The sequence below is a fragment of the Rhinatrema bivittatum genome, chromosome 1 (genome assembly GCF_901001135.1).
Source record: "Rhinatrema bivittatum chromosome 1, aRhiBiv1.1, whole genome shotgun sequence".
Lineage (NCBI taxonomy): Eukaryota > Metazoa > Chordata > Amphibia > Gymnophiona > Rhinatrematidae > Rhinatrema > Rhinatrema bivittatum.
Genome location: NC_042615.1, coordinates 305,891,454 through 305,914,476, shown reverse-complemented (window position 1 = coordinate 305,914,476; position 23,023 = coordinate 305,891,454). Strand labels below are relative to the sequence as shown.

At 42.8% G+C, this 23,023-nt stretch overlaps 1 protein-coding gene across 2 annotated transcripts in view; it reads left to right on the top strand.

The window, feature by feature from the left end:
• The window catches only part of NFKB1 (nuclear factor kappa B subunit 1), a 278,175-nt gene that overhangs the window by 37,392 nt on the left and 217,760 nt on the right, over positions 1-23,023 (top strand). For both annotated transcript variants that reach the window (XM_029597052.1, XM_029597051.1), the window contains exon 2: positions 21,063-21,111. In XM_029597052.1, the coding sequence (XP_029452912.1) occupies positions 21,070-21,111 (42 nt within the window). In that variant the 5' untranslated portion in view covers positions 21,063-21,069. The remainder of the gene's footprint in view (positions 1-21,062; positions 21,112-23,023) is intronic.

The following is a 23,023-nucleotide window of genomic DNA, read 5'->3' as shown; positions in this document are numbered from 1 at the left end:
ACCTGGTCCTCAAAGGAGGTGATTGAAAAAATAAAGGCAAAAAAAACAGCATTCAAGAAAAGTACAAAGGACCCCAAAAGAGGAAGACAGGGAAGAATACTTAGTGTAAGTGAAAGAGATGAAGAAAGAAATCAGGAAAGCAAAAGGTGGTAGAAAGGATTACCAAAGAGATAAAGCAAAGTGACAAAATATTTTTCAGATATATCAAAGAAAGGAGGACAGCCCGAGGTAGTATAGCGAAATTGAAAGGTGACAAAAAGCAATGGGTGGAGAAAGATGAGGAAATAGCAGAGATATTAAACAAATATTTCAGTTTGGTATTCACTAAAGAAGACCCTGGACCGTTGCTGGTTGACAAAACCATGGATGGCAGTGGGATAGATGCAACCCCGTTTACAGAAGAGAATGTATGGGCAGAGCTAGGAAAACTGAAAGTAGACAAGGCCATGGAGCCGGATGAGGTACATCCCAGGATACTGAGGGAGCTCAGAGATGTGCTGGCGGGTCCGTTGAAAGACCTGTTCAATAGATCCTTGGAAACAGGAGTAGTGCTGCGAGATTGGAGAAGAGCGGTGCTGGTGGTCCCGCTTCATTTGGCTTACCCAGTAAATTGCTGCAGGTGTTGCAGCTGATCCAAAATGAGGCCGCACGCATTTTGATGGGATTGCATAAAAGTCATCAGATCCAGCCTACATTAAGGGAACTGCATTGGTTACCAGTGAGGTGGAGATCCAGATTTAAGCTGTTGATTTTAGTGCATAAGCTTGTGATGTCAGATTGTAGATGTATTTTACAGAATAGATTGGAATGGTATAAACCAATTCGTATTTTGCGATTGGCAAATAAAGCTCTGTTAAAGGTACCAGCAAACAATGTTGTTCATTTGTAAAGAACAAGGGCAAGGGCTTTTTCATATGCAACTACTACTACTATGTGGAATTCTCTTCCGGATCAACTCCAGGTCTCAACCTGACGTGAAGGACTTTAGAAGACAACTAAAAACATTGCTGTTTAGGGAAGCATTTGAGTGATGGTCATATTTTTAATGAGATTGTATTTAATGTATTATCATTGTCTGAATAGAGAATGCTGTAATCTGCACTGAACCCTCTTTGAGTAGAGGTGGCAGAATATAAGCCAATGAATAAATAAGAGTAGGAGCAGAGAGGAGGCTAGAAACTACAGGCAGGTTAGCCTCAGCTCCGTGGTGGGAAAATGAATGGAGACTCTGCTGAAGGAAAGGGTAATGAACTATCTACAATTTGGTGGATTGTTGGAACTGAGGCAGCATATATTCACCAAGGAAAGGTCCTGTCAGGCAAATCTGATTTTATTTATTTTTTATTGGGTGACTAGAGAATTGGATCCAAGAAGAGCGCTGGATGTGATTTACTTGGATTTCAACAAAGCTTTTGATATGGTCTTGCATATAAGGCTCGTAAATAAAATGAGAAGCTTGGGAGTGGGCACCAAGGTGTTGAAATGGATTACAAACTGGGTTGACTGACAGGAAACAGTGTGTAATGGTAAATGGAACCTACTTTGAAGAGAGATTGATGTTAAGTGGAGTGCCACAGGGATCAGTTTTGGGACCGGTTCTGTTCAATATCTTTGTGAGCAACAGTGCAGAACGGATAAAAGTTAAATTTTATCTATTTGCAGATGATAGTAAGATCTGCAATAGAGTAGACACTCTTGAAAGAGTAGAGAGAATGAAAAGCGATTTAAGAAAGTTTGAAGAGTGGCTAAAGACTTGGCAGTTGGGCTTCAATGCCAAGAAGTGCAGAGTCATTCATCTGGGTTACGGTAAATCCAAAAGAGTACGGGATGGGGCGTGAACAGCTAATGTGCACGGACTGGGAGAGCGTCCTTGGAGTAATAGTTTCTGGCGATCTGAAGATGGTGAAGCAATGTGACAAGATGATAGCTAAAGCCAGAAGAATGCTGGGCTGCATAGAGAGAGGAATAGCTAGCGGGGGAAAAGGAGGTGATAAAGCCCTTGTACAGGTCCTTGGTGAGGCCTCACCTGGAGTACTGTGTTCAGTTCTGGAGCCCGTATCTCAAAAAGGATAAGGACAGGACAGACTCGGTCCAGAGAAAGGTGACCAAAATGGTGTGAGGTCTTTATTGGAAGACATGATGAGAGGCTGAAGGATCTAAATATATATTCTTTGGAAGAGAGGAAGTGCAGGAGAGATATGATACAGACCTTCAGACACCTGAAAGGTTTTAATGAAGCATGATCTTCAAACCTTTTCCATTTGAAAGGAAACTGTAGAAGTGGGATGACTCAGAACCAATATCAGGAAATACTTCTTCATAAAGAGGGTGGTGGATGCCTGGAATGCCCTTCCAGAAGAGGTGGTGAGGACAGAAACTGTAAACAAATTCAAAAAGACATGGGATAAACTCTGTGGATCCCTAAAGACTAGAGGTTGGAAATGAAGAACAGGGTGCATATGGGTAACATGCACAGAGCGGCAATTACTACCTTGAACAGAAGGCATGGGGATTACTATCCTTAACCAATTAGCCTGATGTTTGTGACACAATTGCAACATCACTCTCTGCTTTGATGGCAGGGGGGAAAGGGGGAATTATATTCAGATGACAGCCAATACTATGCCCCCAACATTTACGGTCCAGGATGCTGTTATGCATACAGTAGGGATAAAGTACAAAACAGCTTATATGGTCAAGTCCAAAAACACATTCAAGTAGCATTATCTAAATTATCATGATGACTGCTCACCCTGTAAAAATAATTTTATAATGGGTTTGACAGATGCTTGATTTAGATTGTAAATATTGCTATTCTTAACATAAAGCTTGGGGGTAACCTGCTTGGATCAGCAGTTACTACGCTTAACAGAAATATGGGATAAACTGCATAGAGTGGCAGTTACTACCTTAGGAATTTTGCTGGGCAAACTGGATGGACCAACTGGTCTTTCTGCAATCATCATGTTACTATGAAGAAAGTAATGTCTGCAGAACTGAATGAAAATCATTTTGGTTCAAAAAGTAGTTTTAATCTTCTTAGCATTCGTAGTTTGTAGTAATCTAATTGATTAAGTTTTTAATGTGAGCTTCCATGTCTATCAGCACACCAAGATCACATGCATGAGTCATCAGTATTTTATCCTACCAAAATCAAATTGGGGAGATTTTCCAAACTGGGATGTCTTGCTAATAGTTTGAAAATATTCAGAAAGAAACTATTATTTAACATCCAAGTATGAATAGCAGACAGGTAAATCTCCAAGTGCATCAGTGTAAAGCAGAGTAAATTGGTTATTGGGATGAAAAATTGTATGTCAGCATATATAATAAAGCTTAACCCAAGACCTCCTAACAATTTGCATAATAAGTATATGTTAAACAGAGTTGCAGATATTGTAGAACCCTTAAAACCCCTGTCATAATTTCTGTCCAATCAGATGTATTATGACCAATTTGGACTTGTTGAGCTCTCTCAGATATGAAAGATTTGAACCAATTTAACACAGTTCCCATAATGCCAAATTACTCTAGTTGCTTCACCAGTACTCTGAAACTATGTCAAAGGCTGACAAAATATTGATGAGAATCAAGAGGTAATGTTGGCCCATATCAAATCCATGCAAAATTATATAAACCATGGATAGCAGTAAAGTTTCAAATTTTTTGGAATCCAAATTGGTTGGGGTTTAATAATGAATTTTCGTCAAGGTATTCCAATAATTTCTTATGCACAACATTTTCAGTAACTTTAGTCATGAATGATAATGACAATATCGGTTACCTGAATCATCAGTATGTTGGATTTTTTATTTTTTTTTTTTTTTAAAGAATTGCCCTTGTGGAGGCTTTGTTAAAATTGACTGTGGAACAATTTTCAGATAATGATACAATTCCCAATTTTTGCTGTATATGAGCTGAAATTTCTTCCCGAGTAGCTTTTAAGCATGCACTGAGATAGGTTTCTACTGCTTTTCTGTGCACTTTCCAGGTGCCCGAAGAAATTAGCGCCTACCTTTGGGTAGGCGCTAATTTCTGAAAGTAAAATGTGCAGCTTGGCTGCACATTTTACTTTCTGAATCGCACGGGAATACCTAATAGGGCCATCAACATGCATTTGCATGTTGCGGGCACTATTAGGTTCGGGGGGGTTAGACGAGCGTTTTCAGCCCCTTACTGAATAAGGGGTAACGCTAGTGCGTCAAACGCACGTCCAATGGAGGGTTAACAGTGCGCTCCGTCAGAGTGCACTGTACTGTATCGGCCCGCTACTCTGCCTAATGGCAGAGCCAGCTCTGCCCTTCCAGCATCTCACTGTTAGTATAAACTAGACCAGTGGTTCTCAACCTTTTTTCGGCCGGGACACACCTGACAGATGGTTCTCAAGTGCGTGACACACTGAACATGTGACTGTCACGGGACAAAATGTAAATATACATTCTGCATCCTCAGGAACCACGTCGACCCCCAAAAATGGGTGCAGAGCAGAACTAGGGCATTATCCGTACAGCTCACCATACAAAAAAAGATATTCTGGATCTGATGACATCTCAGTATAAGCAAAACAAACTCTTTATACTGGCAGGCACAATACCCCTCCTTATGAAAAGACAGTAATTTACCACTACAAATATTTACCACCTCCTATTGGGAAAACAGAGCAAGCCAAGCTTTTATAGATACCCACTTAGAAATAATTGTAAAACTATACTAATAAATGTTACAAAACAGCTGATGAACAGAATAACATCCAACAATTAAAAACTTATAAAAATGAATAAAAATTGTCTAAATATCAAAATATTTCAAAACAGCAGACACATCACATAATACCCAATAATTAAAATGGCAGTCAATCAAGAAAAATAAACTTAAAAAGCTGCCTTTACTTACCCTCTCCAGCAACTCTCCTACTCCTTTCCCTTGCAGACCAATAGCACTCACCAGAAGCAGCAGTGGCTGCTAAAGCTATGTCCTCACAGTCCTCTTCCTTAAGGCCCACAACCAGTCACAACCAGCCTCTGTCTCATACAGACTAGAAACTTCCCTAACTAGTATCTCTTCCTCACACACACATACACACACACACACACACACACACCAGTCACCTCCCTGACCAGTCTCTGTCTCTCACACACACACCATTCACCTCCCTGACCAGTCTTTGTCTCACACACACACACACACATACACACTCACACACACCAGTCACCTCCCTGACCAGTCTCTGTCTCTCACACACACACCAGTCACCTCCCTGACTAGTCTCTCTCAATCACACACATGCTCTCTCACTTACATACAATCTCACACATACTCTGTCACTTACAACCACACACACTGCCACTCATGCACCCATTGTACCACACACACTCACACAAGCTCTCACTCATGCACCCAGGCACCCATTCTACCACACACACACAAAGCTGCCACTCACCACCCAGGCACCCATTCTACCACAGGCACACACACAAAGCTGCCACTCACCACCCAGGCACCCATTCTATCACAGGCACACAAGCTCTCACTCATGCAACCAGGCACCCATTCTACCACACACACACAAAGCTACCACTCACCACCCAGGCACCCATTCTACCACAGGCACACACACAAAGCTGCCACTCACCACCCAGGCACCCATTCTATCACAGGCACACAAGCTCTCACTCATGCAACCAGGCATGCATTCCAACACACACACACACACAAAGCTGCCACTCACGCACCCAGGCACTCATTCTACCACAGGCACACAAGCTCTCACTCACACACCCATTCCACCACACACACACAAGCTCTCACTCATGCACCCATTCTACCACAGGCACACAAGCTCTCACATGCACCCATTCTACCACAGGCACACAAGCTCACATGGAGCCTCTTCTCATTGTTTGGCCCAATAAGCCTGGCCTCCCCTTCTCAGCTGCCTCTGGCTTGACCTCCCACGTGCACAATGTCTCTCCAGCCGCCTCCTGTGGTGCGCAGGGTCTCTCAGCTCTTCAGCTGTCGGCAGTGGCGCACAGCGTCTCTACATTCTTCGGCCCCGCTGGCGTCAGTGCGCAGGTCTCTTCATTCTTCAGCCCCGCTGGCGTCGGCGCGCAGGTCTCTCTGCTCTTCAGCTGCCGCCGCCGGCGCGCAGGTCTCTTCGTTCTTCGGCCCTGCTGGCGTCAGTGCGCAGGTCTCTTCATTCTTCGGCCCCGCTGGCGTCGGCGCGCAGCGTCTCTTCATTCTTTAGCCCTGCTGGCGTCAGCGCGCAGGTCTCTCTGCTCTTCAGCCGCCGCCAGCGGCGCGCAGGTCTCTTCGTTCTTCAGCCCCGCTGGCATCGGCGCGCAGGTCTCTCCGCTCTTCAGCCGCCACCGGTGGCGCGCAGGTCTCTTCGTTTTTCGGCCCCGTTGGCATCGGCGCGCAGGTCTCTCCGCTCTTCAGCCGCCGCCGGTGGCGCGCAGGTCTCTTCGTTTTTCGGCCCCGTTGGCATCGGCGCGCAGGTCTCTCCGCTCTTCAGCCGCCGCCGGCAGCGCGCAGGTCTCTTCATTCTTCGGCCCCACTGGTGTCGACGCGCAGGTCTCTCCGCTCTTCAGCCACTGCCGGTGGCGCGCAGGTCTCTTCATTTTTCGGCCCCGCTGGCGTCGGGGCACACATCTCTCCGCTCTTCAGCCGCCAGCAGCGGCGTGCAGCGTCTCTTCTTTCTTCAGCCCCGCCGGCCTGGCCTCCAGCGGTGGCGCGCAGCGTCTCTCCATTCTTCAGCCCCGCGCCTGGGGAGAAGGGAAGCACAAGCGGGGCAGTGGAACACCAGGAGCCGCGACACACCTGCCGGTGCTTGGCAACACACTGGTGTGTCGCGACACACCGGTTGAGAACCACTGAACTAGACAATTATTTGCAGTGTTTTGGTGTGTTTTATAATCGCATAACGGGTATGTGTGGGTTATAAAATACTATTGTAAGTTTGCGGGCGGCCATATACACCATGTCTATGCCACCGCGCGCGGTTCATGAGTTTTCCTCTCTGTGCACGTTTTGCTTTAAATTTTGTACCCTTTTTGGTATAAGTGCTATATGGAATGGTGAGCAGCAGAATAATGGTGGTGTCTCTGCTTCACCGCTGTTTCATCTCTGAGTTTATTGAAACCTAAGTCAACTCATGATGTTCTAGGCAGGTTACATGGTTAAACACATAACAACACAAATAAAATATGGTGAGTTATAACAGCTACCATTTATAAAAAAAAAAATAAAATACAATACAATAATGGGGTGCTGAACGCTCCCCTCAGTTATGATCAGTGAGAATAAAAATGGTATTTCATTGCCCTACAGGATGAATTATGATCACCGTTGGTTAAAGGTTTTATTTCCTCTGATACTGATCAAGGAGAGAAGCTTTAATTCACAAGGGGCGAAGCTGTCGAAATGGCACATGAAATTAGAAAATGTGGCAACACTAGCTAGATCTTTTATTATTATTATTTTTTTTGGTTTGATGCAGTTTTCCTTGAGCCTCTAATTGGATAGGCGGTCTTATAAATAGAAATTATAAATAGATTCTTCAAAATATCAAATTCTTCTTTCATTTTTGCTTCTTTTGGTGTTATTCCTTGGTCCTTTCTTGGCTATCCTTCTATACTGCTTGCTTTTTTCCAGGTTTTTTTTTGTTATTTTTAATGCCGTATCTCTCATTATGTTACAGGAGCTAAAAAAAAAAAAAAAAAAGCCCTGTAAAACAATCTAATAGTGAAATATTGAGGAGCGCACATGAATTGTGGGCTTTTCTTCAGGGCAGTCATAACAAAGTGAAAAAAATATATATTTAAATGCCTTCTCTCCATGATGCTGACTGCTCCAAGTGCCACAGCCATGTGAACCAGAAGTGTGTTTATTTATTTTTATTTATTTCTTTCTTTTATATACCGACATTCAATCGAGATATCACATCGGTTTCCAGGTAACTAAGAGAATAGGGCGAGTTCTGCCCTATTTTACATTATAACATGGTAACAATTATAACAGAAATACATGGAACAATAAAATTATAGCATATAACATATATACATTATGACTTGTTGATAAACATAATTTAGGTATCAGGGTTGAAGGGGGGGAGGGGGGGAGGGAGAGATGCCTGCGTAGGGGGGTGTGGTGTGATGCGTTCGGGCAGGTTAAGGGTCAGGTGGGAAGGCTTTTAAAAACAGCCATGTTTTGAGGTGTTTTTTAAAGACTTACAATGAGGGTTCATTTCTGAGATGGGTGGGGAGGGAGTTCCATAGGGTAGGGCCCGCTATTGTTATGGCTCGTTTGCGGGTTGCGTTGAGGTGTGCAGTTTTGAGATTGGGGACGGATAGAAGGCCAGTGTTGGTGGACCTGAGAATTCTTTGTGTGGGGTATGGATGTATTGCGTTGTTTAGCCAGTTCATTTTGTTGTTGTTTATTTTTTTGTGCATGAGGGTGAGGGTTTTATATTGGATTCTTTGTGTGATGGGCAGCCAGTGGAGTTCTTTGAGAGTGGGTGTGATGTGGGAGGATTTTTTGTTGTTAGTGATGATTCTGGCGGCGGCATTTTGTAGAACTTGGAGGGGTTTGATGTGGATTTCTGGTAGGCCAAGGAGAAGGGAGTTGCAGTAGTCGAGTTTTGAGTTTTGTTTCTGTTGTGAAATTCTAATGTAATGTATCTTATCGTCTTGAGGCGATACCATGGTGACCCATATAAGCAAGCATAGTAATTGTATTCTTGTGCATTGGGGAGAAGTGAATCACACTGCTATAAATTACAGAGGTAAATCATGCCGATTATACCAGTAGCAGAGAGCGAGAAAGACAGAATAGCCTCAGGTTAATCAAAATAGTCGTATGATGGGTAATCAGGCATGCAGATAATAGGATAAAGTATATCTAAGTCAAGAGTAGGTGGCAGAAAGCCAGACATAAATTTACCATACCCAGAGATTCAAAATGCAAAAAGTGCTACGATACATAAAGCCACTGAGGTGGAGGATGCAAATATTGGGGCCGAAGCAATACAGTGCGCTCCGCGGGTTAAATAGGAGCTAAACCACCCCCTAATGCAATAGGGGGATTAGCGCCTATTTAACCCGCGTCTGATGCGGAGTGAATGCAATAGCGCTCATCACATGCAAATGCATGTGATGAGCGCATTTTGCTCTCAGCTATTAATGCCTGCCTGGAGCAGGCATTAATAGCTGAGCACAGGTAAAAGAAGTACAGAAAAGCAGAAACTGCTTTTCTGTATTTTTTTTTTTTTTACTTAAAAATACCTCTGCAGACTGCCGAGTTATGAACACCAATGCCGAGTTTACCGGCATCGGTCTTCATTACCGGCAGCCGCGACCCCCTGATTTGGGTATAGCATGACGCCTCCCCTTGCGGGCGCCATGTACACATTAGGAAAGCGGGCACTGACTTTTTTTCAGCACCCACTTTCCGCGCTTTTTATTGCATCGGCCCCATTGTGTCCGGCCAGCCAGCACCTGATGTAATTGCAGATGTATGATATGTAAAATGAAGGAAGAAAAAGAAGCATTGGATTCTTCGTCATTTGAATATTTTGATTCATTGTTCTTGAACGTAATTAGGAGTAGATTAGTTTATAAGTTACATTTCTGGTCTGAGTTCTTTAGTGTGCATCTAGCTACCTGTAGAGTAATGCTCTGTGTTTACTTTTTAGACCCTAACAGCACCACTTTTGTCAGTTAGTTTTTTGGGGGGGATCTATTGATTATTTTGAAGTGTCTGTATTATTTTATGCAGTGGAGGATGTTATATTGGAGCTTTTCTTTTTCTTCCCCAAGTATCTGGGGTTTGACTTTTTTTTTTTTTTTTTTTTGTGGTAGCATTCAATATAGATCTAAATTTAGTCTTTAGTTTTTTAAGTAGTTATGTTATTTTATGAGGAAACACTCAGCTGGGAATAAAACCAGCAGCTTTCTGATTTAGAGACTTGCCTGCTGTTGGGTCTCTCTTGCCTCAGCTATAGTTCTTACCTCTCATCACTGGAACAGATTCATCACTGTCTTTTTAGTCATTTTTTTCTTGAGAATTCGTAATGGCCATCCTCAGCATTCGAGGCTGTTGCTTCACTTGCGGTTGATGCCTCATTGGTGGTAGCTGTAACCCTAAGGCAATGCTGATGTAAGAATACTATTTTATATCAAACCCTCTTGGTGGGAACAAGGGAGTATGATTAACCTTGCAGTTATATAATGTAGTGTTTCTCAATCAATGTGCCTTCAGACCTTGTCAGGTGCACCACGAAAAAATCACCACTGCCTGGTGCTCGGATCCAGACCAGCACAGGGGCTCTGCTCTTGGCACCTCACAGGAATAGAGACACTAGCGATGGTGCTTCAACTTGTGGAGCTCCTCTCTGAGAATGTGTTATCCTGCATGCCCCCTCCTCCTAACACATCATGAGCCCTGGATTGTGGTAATCAATGGGCACAGATGCTGCAGCTGTGACCCACTTGGTGCAGCACACTCACTGCACACAGCATATCACCATCTTCCCTGTCTTTGAGTCCTTCCAACCTGTGCCCTGTTCCCAGGCTGAGTGAGACAGGGAGCACATGCCCTGAACACTGGATAGGACTCACTCTCTGAGTGTTGGAAGCAGCAGGAGTGGATAAGATCTGGCAGCTGCATTGAGCAGCCAGGTTAACTAACTGAGGGGGGTCATTTTCCATCGCTTATCGCGTGCGATAGCTTGCTGGGGACAGAGTCGGGGTGGCGAGGATGCGGACGCTGCGAGGTCTTCGATGGTGGCGACAAGGTAAGCACCGTTATCGTCGCCAGTAGCGTGCCCAATAGCACCACCTTTCACGGCGGCGCTATTGGGTGCGAAAGCCGGCAGTGATAACACCTCGGTGATGCGATGGCTGCCGGCTTTCGCAGGCCCGGCCCCCCCCCCCCCTGTTTTCGCTGGATTCACCATTCTGCATTATAATGGTGAATGCAGGCCTGAGCCAGCTGCCCACAACACACCAACTTCTCCTGCACTTATATGTAGAGGGAGCTAGTCCATCGTGACAAGTTCATATGTCTCTGCCCTGTCTTAAACTTTAGAAGAGAGACTGGTGGGGTGTTCACTGTTTCCTGGCTCTTCTTTTTGGTATTGTGTCTCTCCATGTCTGCACTACCTGTTGAGGTTGGTGTGCCACACAGTATTTTTTGTTAATGTAGGTGTGCCTGGGGTTTGAAAAGGTTGGGAAACACTGATATAATGCACGCTGCGTTCCTTCCGAGGCCTGGCAGTGAAGGTGTTTATTGTTTACAGCAGAAGACTGGAGCTGTGCTTGACTAAGTTACTCGAGTGCCCTTTATCAGAAAGCATGGAGCATTTAACTTGTATCGGGAAACCTTAACATGTTACATTTATTGCATACACTGTAGAGAACAGTTGCTGTACCTTTAAGTAACCATGCGGCACCTGTAAAAGAAGAGGAAGTATAAATATTGAGAAGAAGAAAGTCAACATATCCCGGTTAAATTTTCTCTAATTCTCTGGGGTTGCCAGCAAAACAAAATCTGAAAATGTTTCTAAAGAGCTTTTATTTCTGGTTCGCTTTGAAATGCTGTGAATAGAGATGATTCCTGTAAGATACTGTACAACACTTTCTGACATGATTCGAGAATGGTGTCTGAGTGCTCCTCAGAGCCCGCCCCCAGTGATGATTTTCTGCCAGGTCCCCAGTCCAGAAACTTCCTTTTTCCTACTGGGGGGAAAAAGTAGAGGTGGACACCACTGCTGGATTCAATCTACCACCTTTTTTTATTTAGAACATTATCATTGATTTTCCCCTGGTTTATCTATAAGAGAAAAGCAAGGAAATACTAAATGCTACGTCTTTAGGAAAAACTACAATTCTGGTCAGAAGTTTTATAATAGAAGCTGGTGGTAAAGGTGGAGTGTTTGCTGCTGGTGGTTCTCCAGAAACTGTCTGGTATTCAAAGTATGCTATATCACACTTGCATCCTTGTCCCCTCCATATAACACTTCCTTATCATACATGCAAGACCACTCCAGACAAGTGGGTTACGTCCTCCTGCCAGCAGATGGAGACATAGAAAAAAGCTCAAAACTGAATTCACTCTCCCCTATATAGGTCTGGTGTTGGCTTCAGCTCTTCATCGTTCCTCTGTGTTCAGCAGAAGGTGTATATGTGTGGACTGGTGCTGCTCGCTTGGTGGGGCAGGCAGCAGGAGCTGCACAGAGGGCTCTGAGAGCAACAGTTTTTGGGTTGATTTCCCTCGTAGAGCAGCCTCTTAGGGCAACAGTCTTTGGACTAATCCGCCTGGTAGAGCAGGAGCATAAAAATAAGTTGGTGGTTTACCACAAGCAAAACTGGGTGGGTTCCCTAGTTCAAGGCCCTGGCCCCCTATAGGGGAAGATAGTGCTATAGTGCACTTGAAACAGGGCCTGCTCAATGTGCTGTCTCTGCAAATATGTTTTGTCCTTGCTTGTGCTGTTAGACAGCACGTAAATCGGATGCACAGCTGTGATGAGTTTCCACGATAGTTGAGTGTAATGACACCAACTGCATCTGTGATGGAAGCTGGAATTCAAATTACAAATGGTAAAAATGCCTTTTTCAGGAGTTTGTGGATAAAGGATACAGTAGTAGCAGGTAGCTTGCTGAAAGCCTTTTTAAACTGAAAATCCCTCCAATCAAACTGTCCCAGGCTGCTTTGGGTCAAAGGGACTAATAAAAAGAAGACAGAAAAATCAGATTTCCTATTCTCTTGGCAGAATTAGCAGCCACTTTTTTCAGTTTAAGCTTTATCAAAAATGTTTTGTTAAATAGCATATATCCAAAAACTTATGCAACAATCCAATTTCAACCAATACTATGTTTATAACATTACATAGTTATAAACACTATACTATACATAAGCACATTTAGGTGGTAAATTAATTAAGTTGACTTAGAAAATAGCCACTGCTATTACTAGCAACGGTAACCTGGAATAGACTTAGTGTTTGGGTATTTGCCAGGTTCTTGTGGCCTGGATTGGCCACTGTTGGAAACAGGACGCTGGGCTTGATGGATCCTTGGTCTGACCCAGTATGGCATGTTCTTATGTTAAGTCGAAGCAAAAAACACAAAATAAATTTTACACCAGAACTCACACTTCCTACCAACCCCCATCCCATCCAACCTCTTCTTTCCCACCCAGAACTAGTTAGCTTTATTTTTAATAGAAGTAGTAGTATAGATTCCCCTAAATAGCCTAAGTAGTTGACAAATGTAATTGTTTTTTTGTTTTTGCACACTTCACTGCTCAAAGAGAGCTCAAATTTTATTAAATTTCTGCAAGACATCAAGCCCGATTGCCGTAAGTCTTTCCGTATAACATTTTATCAATTTGAGATTTAAATTGTATTTCCTTAAAAAGAAAACGTTTCCTCCAGCATCTAGCCAATTCATACCTACAGTAATATGGCTTATTGGAGAAGAAAGTTGTAAGTCAGACTCCGAGCTCGGGATGTTTAGAAAAAGCACATCTGGTTCCTTTGTACCAGTTATCCCCGTAATTTGCTGTCTAAGATTCAGGGTCATGTGTTAATAATCTGTCACCTTTGGACACAGTTAGCATCGCTTTGACTGCTGCTTTGAGCCAAAAAGAATATAATATTTCCTAGCATGTAGACAGATGGATTCAGGACCAGTGGTTTATGCGCCTCTACCAGCAGATGGAGACAGAGGAAGCTGATCTCACAGTATATATACTGCTGCAGTGACATCAGCCTGCTTCAGATTTTAGACTGAGCAATTGAGGGAACAGCCTGTGGAACTGACTCTCGTCCCTTCTACATTAAGGAGGTTTGTTAGAGAGGCTGGTAAAACCAAATTAAGCTTGTGCTGCTAGAAATGTCTGCAGCTTGTTTTAAAAAAAACAAACCCAGGATGGTTCTGCTTGGGCACGACCCTTGGATTCCTCCTTGAACACTTCACAGCCATTATTTGTGTTCCCACATGAAATAATATCCTCAGTGTACGACACCTGATTCAGACAAGTTGGATTTGCCCTCAACTTTTAAGACCACAGCTGGTGAAGGAAAGCAAAATGTTCAAAGATTCCCAAGAAAAAGTGAGGCTCCGTTTAAAAAGTTATTCTTTTTTTCCTCTATAGTTTCTCTCCCTAGGCTGCTATGCACAATGTCTTTGTGACTCAAATCCCCCTATGTTGGGTCCACCATACCTCAGTGGAGGCCATGGTGACTTTTCCCACAGATAACGATGTGCAGAGGGGAGGTCTCAAACCTTTTTTTTTTTACACAGGGACCTGGATGGATTCAAAGCTGGTGAGTCTCGCAAAGTGGAGGTAAATGATGCTGAGAGTTCCTTTTGGTCAGACCCCCACCTCTGGTCTGGTCAGTATTAGTTCGAGATGCAGCCACACAGTTTATGACATGCCTCTCAGTAACTCCCCCTCAGAGAGACAACCTTTACAGTCTTGGCCTTGCTTGTGAAGTGGTCCTGGAATTTTAGGGGTGTGCTTATTGTAAGCTCCTCCTTCTCCCCATCCTGCATCCAAGACCAATTCAGATTGGGGGCCATTTTAGAGGCTAAAAGCAATCTGCTCAGGCAGTTCTCTTTATTCTTTGGCGAAGTATTCCAGGACATTGGATTTGGCTGGTCCTTATTGTGGATGTGCTCCTTTATGGAAACACTCGGAGTCTTCTGCACTGGGTGGTTGAACACCAGTGTGTGTGTGTGTGTGGGTGGGGGGGGGGGCTTCCCTCTCCTCTCCTTGCCTCTCCTCTCTCCTCTCTCCTCTCTGTGTAGGCTTCAGGGTCAAAGGTATTAGGCTTATTTGATCAGTCAAAGATTTTGGAGCACTATTTCTTCCTTGAAAAGAACGTGGGGTGTAGTATTATATCAGGTCTCCTAGTAGAGGTGATGAAATCTCTTATGGTCCCCATGGAGAATGGCAGACTTTTTTTATTAGGTGGTGCACCACATAGGTATACAGGGGCATTCCTGTTTATTGCCTCTAGGGGTTACAACCAGATATTTCTCAGACACTTTATCTTGGATCCCTCACTGGCAGCTACAAGGCTCTCCTCTTGTGCTAACCAGAACTCCAGGTACCTGTTGGTCAAGGAGTGGTAAAAGCCTCCCAATGCATGGAGGGACTCTTGTTCCTTCTTTAAACAGATATCTGATTACTCAGGGCAGAGTTGAAGCAGGAATGCCTGGGATTAGGCAAGAGTGGAACAACCTATGCTGACCAATGTTGATCTGAAATAGCAATTAGTCCTTCCCAGTCTCTGTATAAAGAGCCCCTCATGTCTCAGAAGAAAGGTTACCTTATGACTTTGGATGTCATGGGCTCAAGACCTCTCTCTCTCTCTGTCCAATTCTCCCATTTTAACATCCACCCCCAGCATGCTCTGTTCTGCATGGACCTGAATGTAATACCTTAGGTACAGACCCATGCACGTCTCATTCTCCTCTGAGTGATATTCAGTAGCCCAGGATCACAAGGCTATTTTTCCCTCTCTCTAGGGAGCTATAAGGAACCTGAGCAGGTGGTTTTTTCACCGTTAACTCCTGAAGGGAATGGATCTTGAGTTTCCTTCAGAGTTCTTTCACATCATAGGTTAAGAGGGAAGTTATAATCTGGGTCAGCTGAAGCGGGGACAGGAATCCTCGTGGAGAGCCAGTGGTCCCAATCTAGGCAGAGGGCCAGAACTGGTCGTCTAGCATTTCAGAAATCCTGGCTACTAGCTCAAAAGAAGGCAGCCCAGGAGGTAGCAGTCAATGTAATGCCTTTAGCTGATGCAAACAAACTGAAGGAATTAGTAGCTCTCAGGTACCCTGATAAGTGAGCTAGATTTGGTCTAGGATGGAGTTCCCCTGCAGGACCGAAACCATCTTCATACAGATTAATGTTTTGAGCTGATATTTTAAGACTCTGAAATATAAGAACCAGCAGAAGTAGCCTTTTCCTTGCAAAGGGTCAGGTGGTATGCTTTCATGAGTGGATTTCAGATCAACCCCGTGAACTTCCCAGACAAGCAAGTTATACGGTTGATAAAGGAAAGCAGGAATCAGGGGGGTTTGGATATCTTGGTAGAACCAAGACTGGAATCCAGTCTTCAGTGTGCATATTCGCCAGAAGCCTATACTTGTCTGGACTGAGTTCTGAAGATGCAAACAGGGGTGCTGCTTCACCCTAGTCAGAGGATTCTTCCCTAGAAGATCCTTTCCTTTCTCTTTTACAACCTTAGCTGTTAAAAGAACCAGACTACATAGCAAAGATAATTAATATCAGGGGTTACTGCCTTCGTTGGTGCAAAAGTGGACCATGTAGCAGATCTTAGTTTGGAGCCTCTCTGAGGTCAGTTTTTGAGGAAACAATATTTCCTATTGAGGGGTCCATTCATTCAATCTTGTCCTTCCACCAAAAGAGACTGGGTTGAAGGTATAACTCGCAATTCTCGCAGAAGGCAGAGACTGTCTCTGGCTTGATGCAAGAGTCACAGGCATGGAAACTCTCTTGCGACTCCCTCAGATTATAGATACATTCTTCCAAGGATTCAAGATCACAAATCCTCTGCTGGAGGTCTCCTTGGCTTGGAAGTGAACTTAGTTATAAAGGGGTCTGGTGTCCCTTCCTCTCAAGCTTCATAAGGTAGCATCATGTTCAGTCTTGTTAAAGTCAGTCTCCTTGGTGGCCTTTGGTAATTTTAAAGGAAATGGTAGCTCTGCACCCAATACACTTCTGTTTTTAGAGGGCAGTGTCTCACTGCTATTGAAATTGGGCTTTTTTAACTTAAGAGGTGAAAAAGACAGGTGATGTAAGCCAGGATGGGGATGGCCACTTTGTCTCTTGTAGGTCACCTTTGAGATGCTTATAGGTGATCAGTTTCTTCTCAGACAGGTCTTTGAACTATTAAGGTGTCCTCTTAAAATATAGTGGTGTCTAAAGCATCAATTTTAGGAGTAATCAAGGAGAGAAGCACATTGGCCCACTCCAACAAGTGTTGCAGGGCTTAGTGACTGCACTTAATAAGGGTGAAAGATTCCTCATAGGCAAAATCAGAAACTGTCTTTCCAGAAGATAATGGCAGGGCAGCACCCTTGTCCCCATTGCATCCCTGCTCTGAGCACCTCAGTATGGATATGCAGGCAGGGAGAGGCTATGCCTTGGATGCAGGAGTTCTGAGAACTATTGTGGCTTCCTCCTGCCCAGATTAGGTGAAGCTTTCGTATATCCCACTTGTCTGGATTGATCTGGCATGGACGATAAGGAAGATGACATTTAAACTTGCCTCTTAATTTCCTTTCCTTTAGTCCTGCCAGATCAGTCCATGACCCACCCAAGGAAGCTGCAATATCAAGGGCTCCTAATTCAGTGTCAGAAATCTAACAGTGACAATGTTGTTGCCCACACTGAAAACACCTGGCCTAAATGTGTAGGGATTCTTATTCCTGGGTTAATAACCATGAATTTTTTTGGCTGTATCATTAGGTTTTGGTTGTGAGGGTGATTTGGAAACCCAAACAAAAAATTGCTTCAGTTGTCTTAGCTTTGACATTGAATACTGAAGAGCTGAAGCCAACACCTTTTATAGAGGGAATGAAGTCAATTTTCAACTTTTTTCTCTATCTCCGTCTGCTGGCAGGAGGCCAGAACCCACTTGTCTGAACTGGTCTGGTCTTGATTAAAGGAAAGGAAATTAACAGGCAAGTGTAAATTTCACCATACACAACCTTCTCTAATAGAGCAGAGGAGAACACGCTACAAAAGAGTAGGCTGGGAATGTAAGTATGTAATCAAATGCTACTGGTGTCTATTCTTATTCTTCATTAAAAAGTGAAAACCGTTCCGGTTATTATATGGATCTATATGCTTAGCATGCTCATTAAGTGGATTTAACATGAGCACTTAGCAATGCCCAATTTACAAAAGCCTTACCTCGGGCCAAAATCAGCTTTTTTTTTTTTTTTTAAAGCATATATGAAGGTATTAAAAGTTAAAACACCTGTGTGCAAAGCGCACAAACTTCCAGTGACTATTTATTTATTTATTTCTAGTTTTTATATACCGATCTTCTTGCATTAGATACAAATCAAACCGGTTTACAAAGAACAAAGAACTTGCCTGTAGGCGATACATGGAACCATGAACGTATAAGAAAAAACTCTGGGTAACATAGTCAGAAAGTAAACTGACCAGGAAAACAATTAGCATTACATAGTAATAAAGGTCACAATAAACGGTCGATCCATTAGGCAGAAAAAGACTAAAGGGTATCTGAGGGTCTCTTCAAGGTAACATGAGTTAGAGAAAAAGTGAAAAATGAAAGAGAACTTATAACAAACCATATCATAATTGTGAAGAGAAATGAGGAGGGATATGTGAGAAATGGAGAGCATGTGTTAGCTAAAATGAGGGTTCTGGAAAAGCAAGGTTGAATAACCATGTTTTTAGTTTTTTCTTGAAGGAGTTGGGGCAAGGGTCCTGTCGGAGGTCAATCTGGCGTTGCCTAGCAACACACGCATGTATGTGTTTCAACGTTTGAGGCACCTCTAGGAGATACCAGATTTGTCATTTTAAGCCGAACCAATAGGGAGGTAAAATACTGGCTGGAAGGGGAAGGTGGTTCAGGGTGGGGATTGGAATGGGATTGGGGTTTGGCGATATTAAGTCCCAAACAGTGAGGGGGGTGTCTGGGTGGAAGAGTTTATTTTGAGGGACTTATCAGTCTTTTAACCTTGGACTGGTTAGTAAAGAGGAACCCAAATGATGTACATGTGCTCCTTTTAAATGGCCCTTCATGTGTGCTGTCTGCATAGCTACATATTAACGTCTTCATCGCTCATTTCTGACTTAAGGGCCAGATTAATTTAAGTCTTGTCTCCCATTTTGTGTCTATGGGAAAACCCCTTGGTGAATCAGGTACTGTTGGGTTTTTTTTTTAAGGTCTGAATATAATGAGAAACCCCCTCCTTGCCTATCTTTCAAGCAATGTATTTGATAACCTATTTTCTTTTTCCATTGAGGAAGTATTGACTGCAGTCACACAAAAAATGGCAGCAGTATTTCTGTTCACTTATTATCTCCCCCTTGTCAGTATGGCAAATGTCCTGTCAAGCTTGCATTTAGCAATGCTTATGACTTTACATGCGGAAGGTGCTCTGCCCTGCCCATAGCAGTGGCCAGATTCGGAGATTTAAAAAAAAAGTGAGCCAAAAATAAAACATTCTTAGTAATTCTGTATTTTAAAAGGAGTAGAAACAGCTTGCGGTGTAAAGTACTGGTCAGTGTCTAGGGGGCAAAGTGCCAAGCCAAAATTTTTTTATTTTTAATTCCAAAGTAAATGGAAAACTGAAAATGAAGTAGTGTCTGACCATAGGTTTCCCATAATTGTTGCATCTTGGCAAGATTAAAAAAAACAATTATGCAATAACTGAATTTCCCAAATAGCTAAAATAAAAAACTTAAAAAAAAAAAAAGGTGAGATTATAAATGTCACTGCCTCTAGCTGAATGTGCAGCCCTGGAACTGGAAAGGTTGAGAGCATTAGTCACCTGCTAGAAGATTTAGTAAAACTGGTGTAGAAGAGGTGGTCTGATCTCTTGCTTGAATAATCAGCATTTGAATATGTCTCTTCCGAGCTGTTTCTGAGAGTGCTCTACTGTACTTTTGCACTTCCAGGCTTTCTCCCTCAGCCTGGTTTTGATGGTGATATTTCATTTTCAGACTAGTCACTAATTGCAGATTAACCTCAGCTTTCTTTCTGAAAGAAAATCGCCCTCGTTAGCCTGAAAGTTGATTCGCTTCCTGCAACACGAAATGTGCTTTTTGTTCCTGTTGCAACAACAACAAAAACCCTTTGGCCCGGCAACAACATCCACTACATAATTGATTTCCAATAGAGACAAAGTTGGTCGGGAACCAATTATGGGCATCCCCTGTGCCTGTCTGAGGGAAAACCTGGCTTTATTGTTGCTGTTGAAGACTGTCCCCTGACCTCTAGGCTCCCATCATCATCCCTTTTTCTCTCTCTGATCTTTTATGATGATGATGATGATTTTCCTTAAAATATTTTTATTTCCTCTTCACTTCCTTTTCTTCAGTTCTGCTACTTCTGATGCGATTTTCTTAGATTTTGCCCCCTCCATCCCAGCGTGCTCAAAGCTGCCTTTCTCAACCTTCCCTCACTGACAGCTGCTTTGAAATGGTGGTGCCAGGCTCAGAGGCTGAAATACTGCGAGAATGGTTATTTCTGCAATGCCGAACCAGGAATATTAATCGTCCCACGTTTTGCAGTGGTTATTCTAGCAATTTTGCCCCTTCCTGATTGATCTGGATCATTCATGTTGGATCCCGGGCTTTATATATCATAGAAGGAAACAATGTGAAATTCTGATAAGCAAGTCTGGTTAAAACATGGAAGTTGTTAAGCTGTCACCTACGCATTTACAGTTCCCTAACAGTATCCACCATTTGTTTGTTTGGGAACCATGGCTGAAATCTCGCACAGTTAACTCTTCATTCACAACTACCCCAAAGATTTTTTTTTCCCAGTTTTTTTTTCCAGTTGCTGCAGCATCGGTCCTTGGCCGGCAGTCGTGCACCAGCGATGCTTCCAGGACCCCGCAGTCATGGGCCCCAGATCCGGCCAGCAGGTGTCACCATTGTGTAATGAGCGGGACTCCCTCCCTCCTACAGGGGATGTGAGCGCTATCTTGTCAGCATCTCTGGCCAACCTGAGCAGGGGACTCAAACCCAGGTCCCTTTGAATGGCACTGCCACCGAGCCGGGCCTGTAGCTTCTTTCTGGAATTTAATTTAATTGTATTAGTCTACTCATTTAATTTTTTTTCCAGTTGTTTTTTAATGCAGTAGAGTCTCAAAATAGTGTATCCAGCTTTGCACACATGAGAAGTTCAATAGAGCATTCATCTAAATAAGGAGAAATACTGTGGGAAGTTGTTTTCCTAAGTTAGTATGCTATCCTAATTTAGAGGAAAAGTAGCTAATTGTCTTATTTGTAACTTATTAATTATGTCCATGTTTTCATTGCAGTTTCAAGATGGCAGAAGAAATTGTTTACCTGCCTGGGCTCCATGATTCAGTGAGTATAACTGATTTAATTTATTTATTTTCTTTCTTTCTTTCCTTCCTTCTTTCTTTTTATCCAGGAAGATGTCAATTTGGCAGACATGAGGCTGAAGTTTTGTTTATTCACAAAGTGGGCATAGCCCACACAGCATCAGTATGAGCTGCACCAAGCCATCCTATTCTTATTACAAACAAGAACAAGATTTATCGCTCGCTCTCTCTCTCTCTCTCTTCCCAAGAATCAGATTCCAATAATGTATACACAAAAAGGGGAAAAAAGGAACCCTTTATTTATCTAACTAATATTTATTTAATATATATTTTAGTTTTTTGGGCTATTATTTTACATACTTAAAAGAAGGGATGAAAAGCCAATTATTACACCTTTTATACACTCCACCTCAAATAGATGTATCGTATAGGTTAATTTCAATCATTACTGGTAGAAAAACATCCTTAACTGTTTTTTCAGTTATCTTTACATGCAAACAGTTATTTTCTGTATACAAATACTCTCCTGTGATTTGATATTATATGTAACAGCTCTTTTCAGATGTCTCTATGATGCTATAATATCTTCTCAGGTGTATAAACCAAATTGAAAGATTTTTCCCAAAAGACGGATGCTCTTACTGCCTTATCAATATATATGAATCACACAGAAGTATGTTTCTATATTTCCAAAGAGGCGTGGACCCTCTGCTGTCTCCTCAGCATTCTGTTATTTCCCCTGCAAAAGGCTTCTGTTTTTAAAAGGCAGTGTAATAAGAGGGTTAGGCGAGATTGGTGCGTGACTGCAGTGGAACTGGGATGAAAGAAGGGTGTATGGGCAGGGATTTATATAAGAGAGCTTATTGTTTGTTAAATGCTCGATCTTGAGGCTGAAAGGCTGCTTTTTTTTCTGTGCATATTTGATAGTTCAGGCTGTTGCAGATTATGGTATTTATTGAGGAGATCTGGTTAACTGAAGAATCTGTTTCTATGCTGCCATAAATGTGGGTCCCCTGGATTTTAACTTTCTTTTGAATAATTTAAGTGGGAAACCGGGATGAGGGGGGCAGGGGTAGCTGTTTTGATTAGGACCATGGAACTTTATTGCCAATTGTGAATGTTTGTTAGTTAGGATGGGGAAGGGGGAAGGATGTAGGGGTTTTTATTGGTTTACTCTCCACTGGGTTTTAATTCAGATAAGAGCAGAGGAAATGATAGAGTTTATAGGGGAAGTGGCTTTAAGATTCTCCAGGCTAATAGTGGTTGGGGATTTTAACCTCCACGTGGATGATTTGACTTGCTCAATTGCACAGTGGATTTTGCCAGCTCTTGGCTCTATTTGATTTAAGACAGTTGGTAAATTTTCCTACCCACAAAGGAGGCCAGTCATTTGGTTTGGTTTTTGGCTGTAGAGGGTTGTGTCAGGAAGGAGGTTTAACTATTAATGGAAATAGGGAGGTGTAATGGACCATAGGGTTATTGATTTTTCTTTTGAGATCTTGAATCCCTTATGGTTAAATGTAGCTGGTCTGACTAGGAAGAGAAGGTGAAAAATTGATTCTAATGCTTTTTCTATGTTTTGGGAAAATATGGAACCTGATTTTTCAGGCATAATGTGAGCAAACTTGTGAATAATTGGAATTCTTCTCTTGCCCTGACGTTAGAAGGGGTAGCCCCAGAGAAAATGTTAGTTAATAAGGCTAAGTGTTTATTTGCAGCTATGGTTTACCTCTGATCTTCTGACACAGAGACAGTTAGGAGATTAATTACAGTGGCATAAAGCTATTAATTCTTACTCATCTAAGATTGTTAGAGTTAAAAAAAATAAATAAAAATGTTTTTGTGTCTCTGCTAAAGCAGAGAATAAATCAAAATAATTATTTAAAATGGTGCAAACACTATTGGGGAGGCCCTGTAAGTTTACTAATGGTATT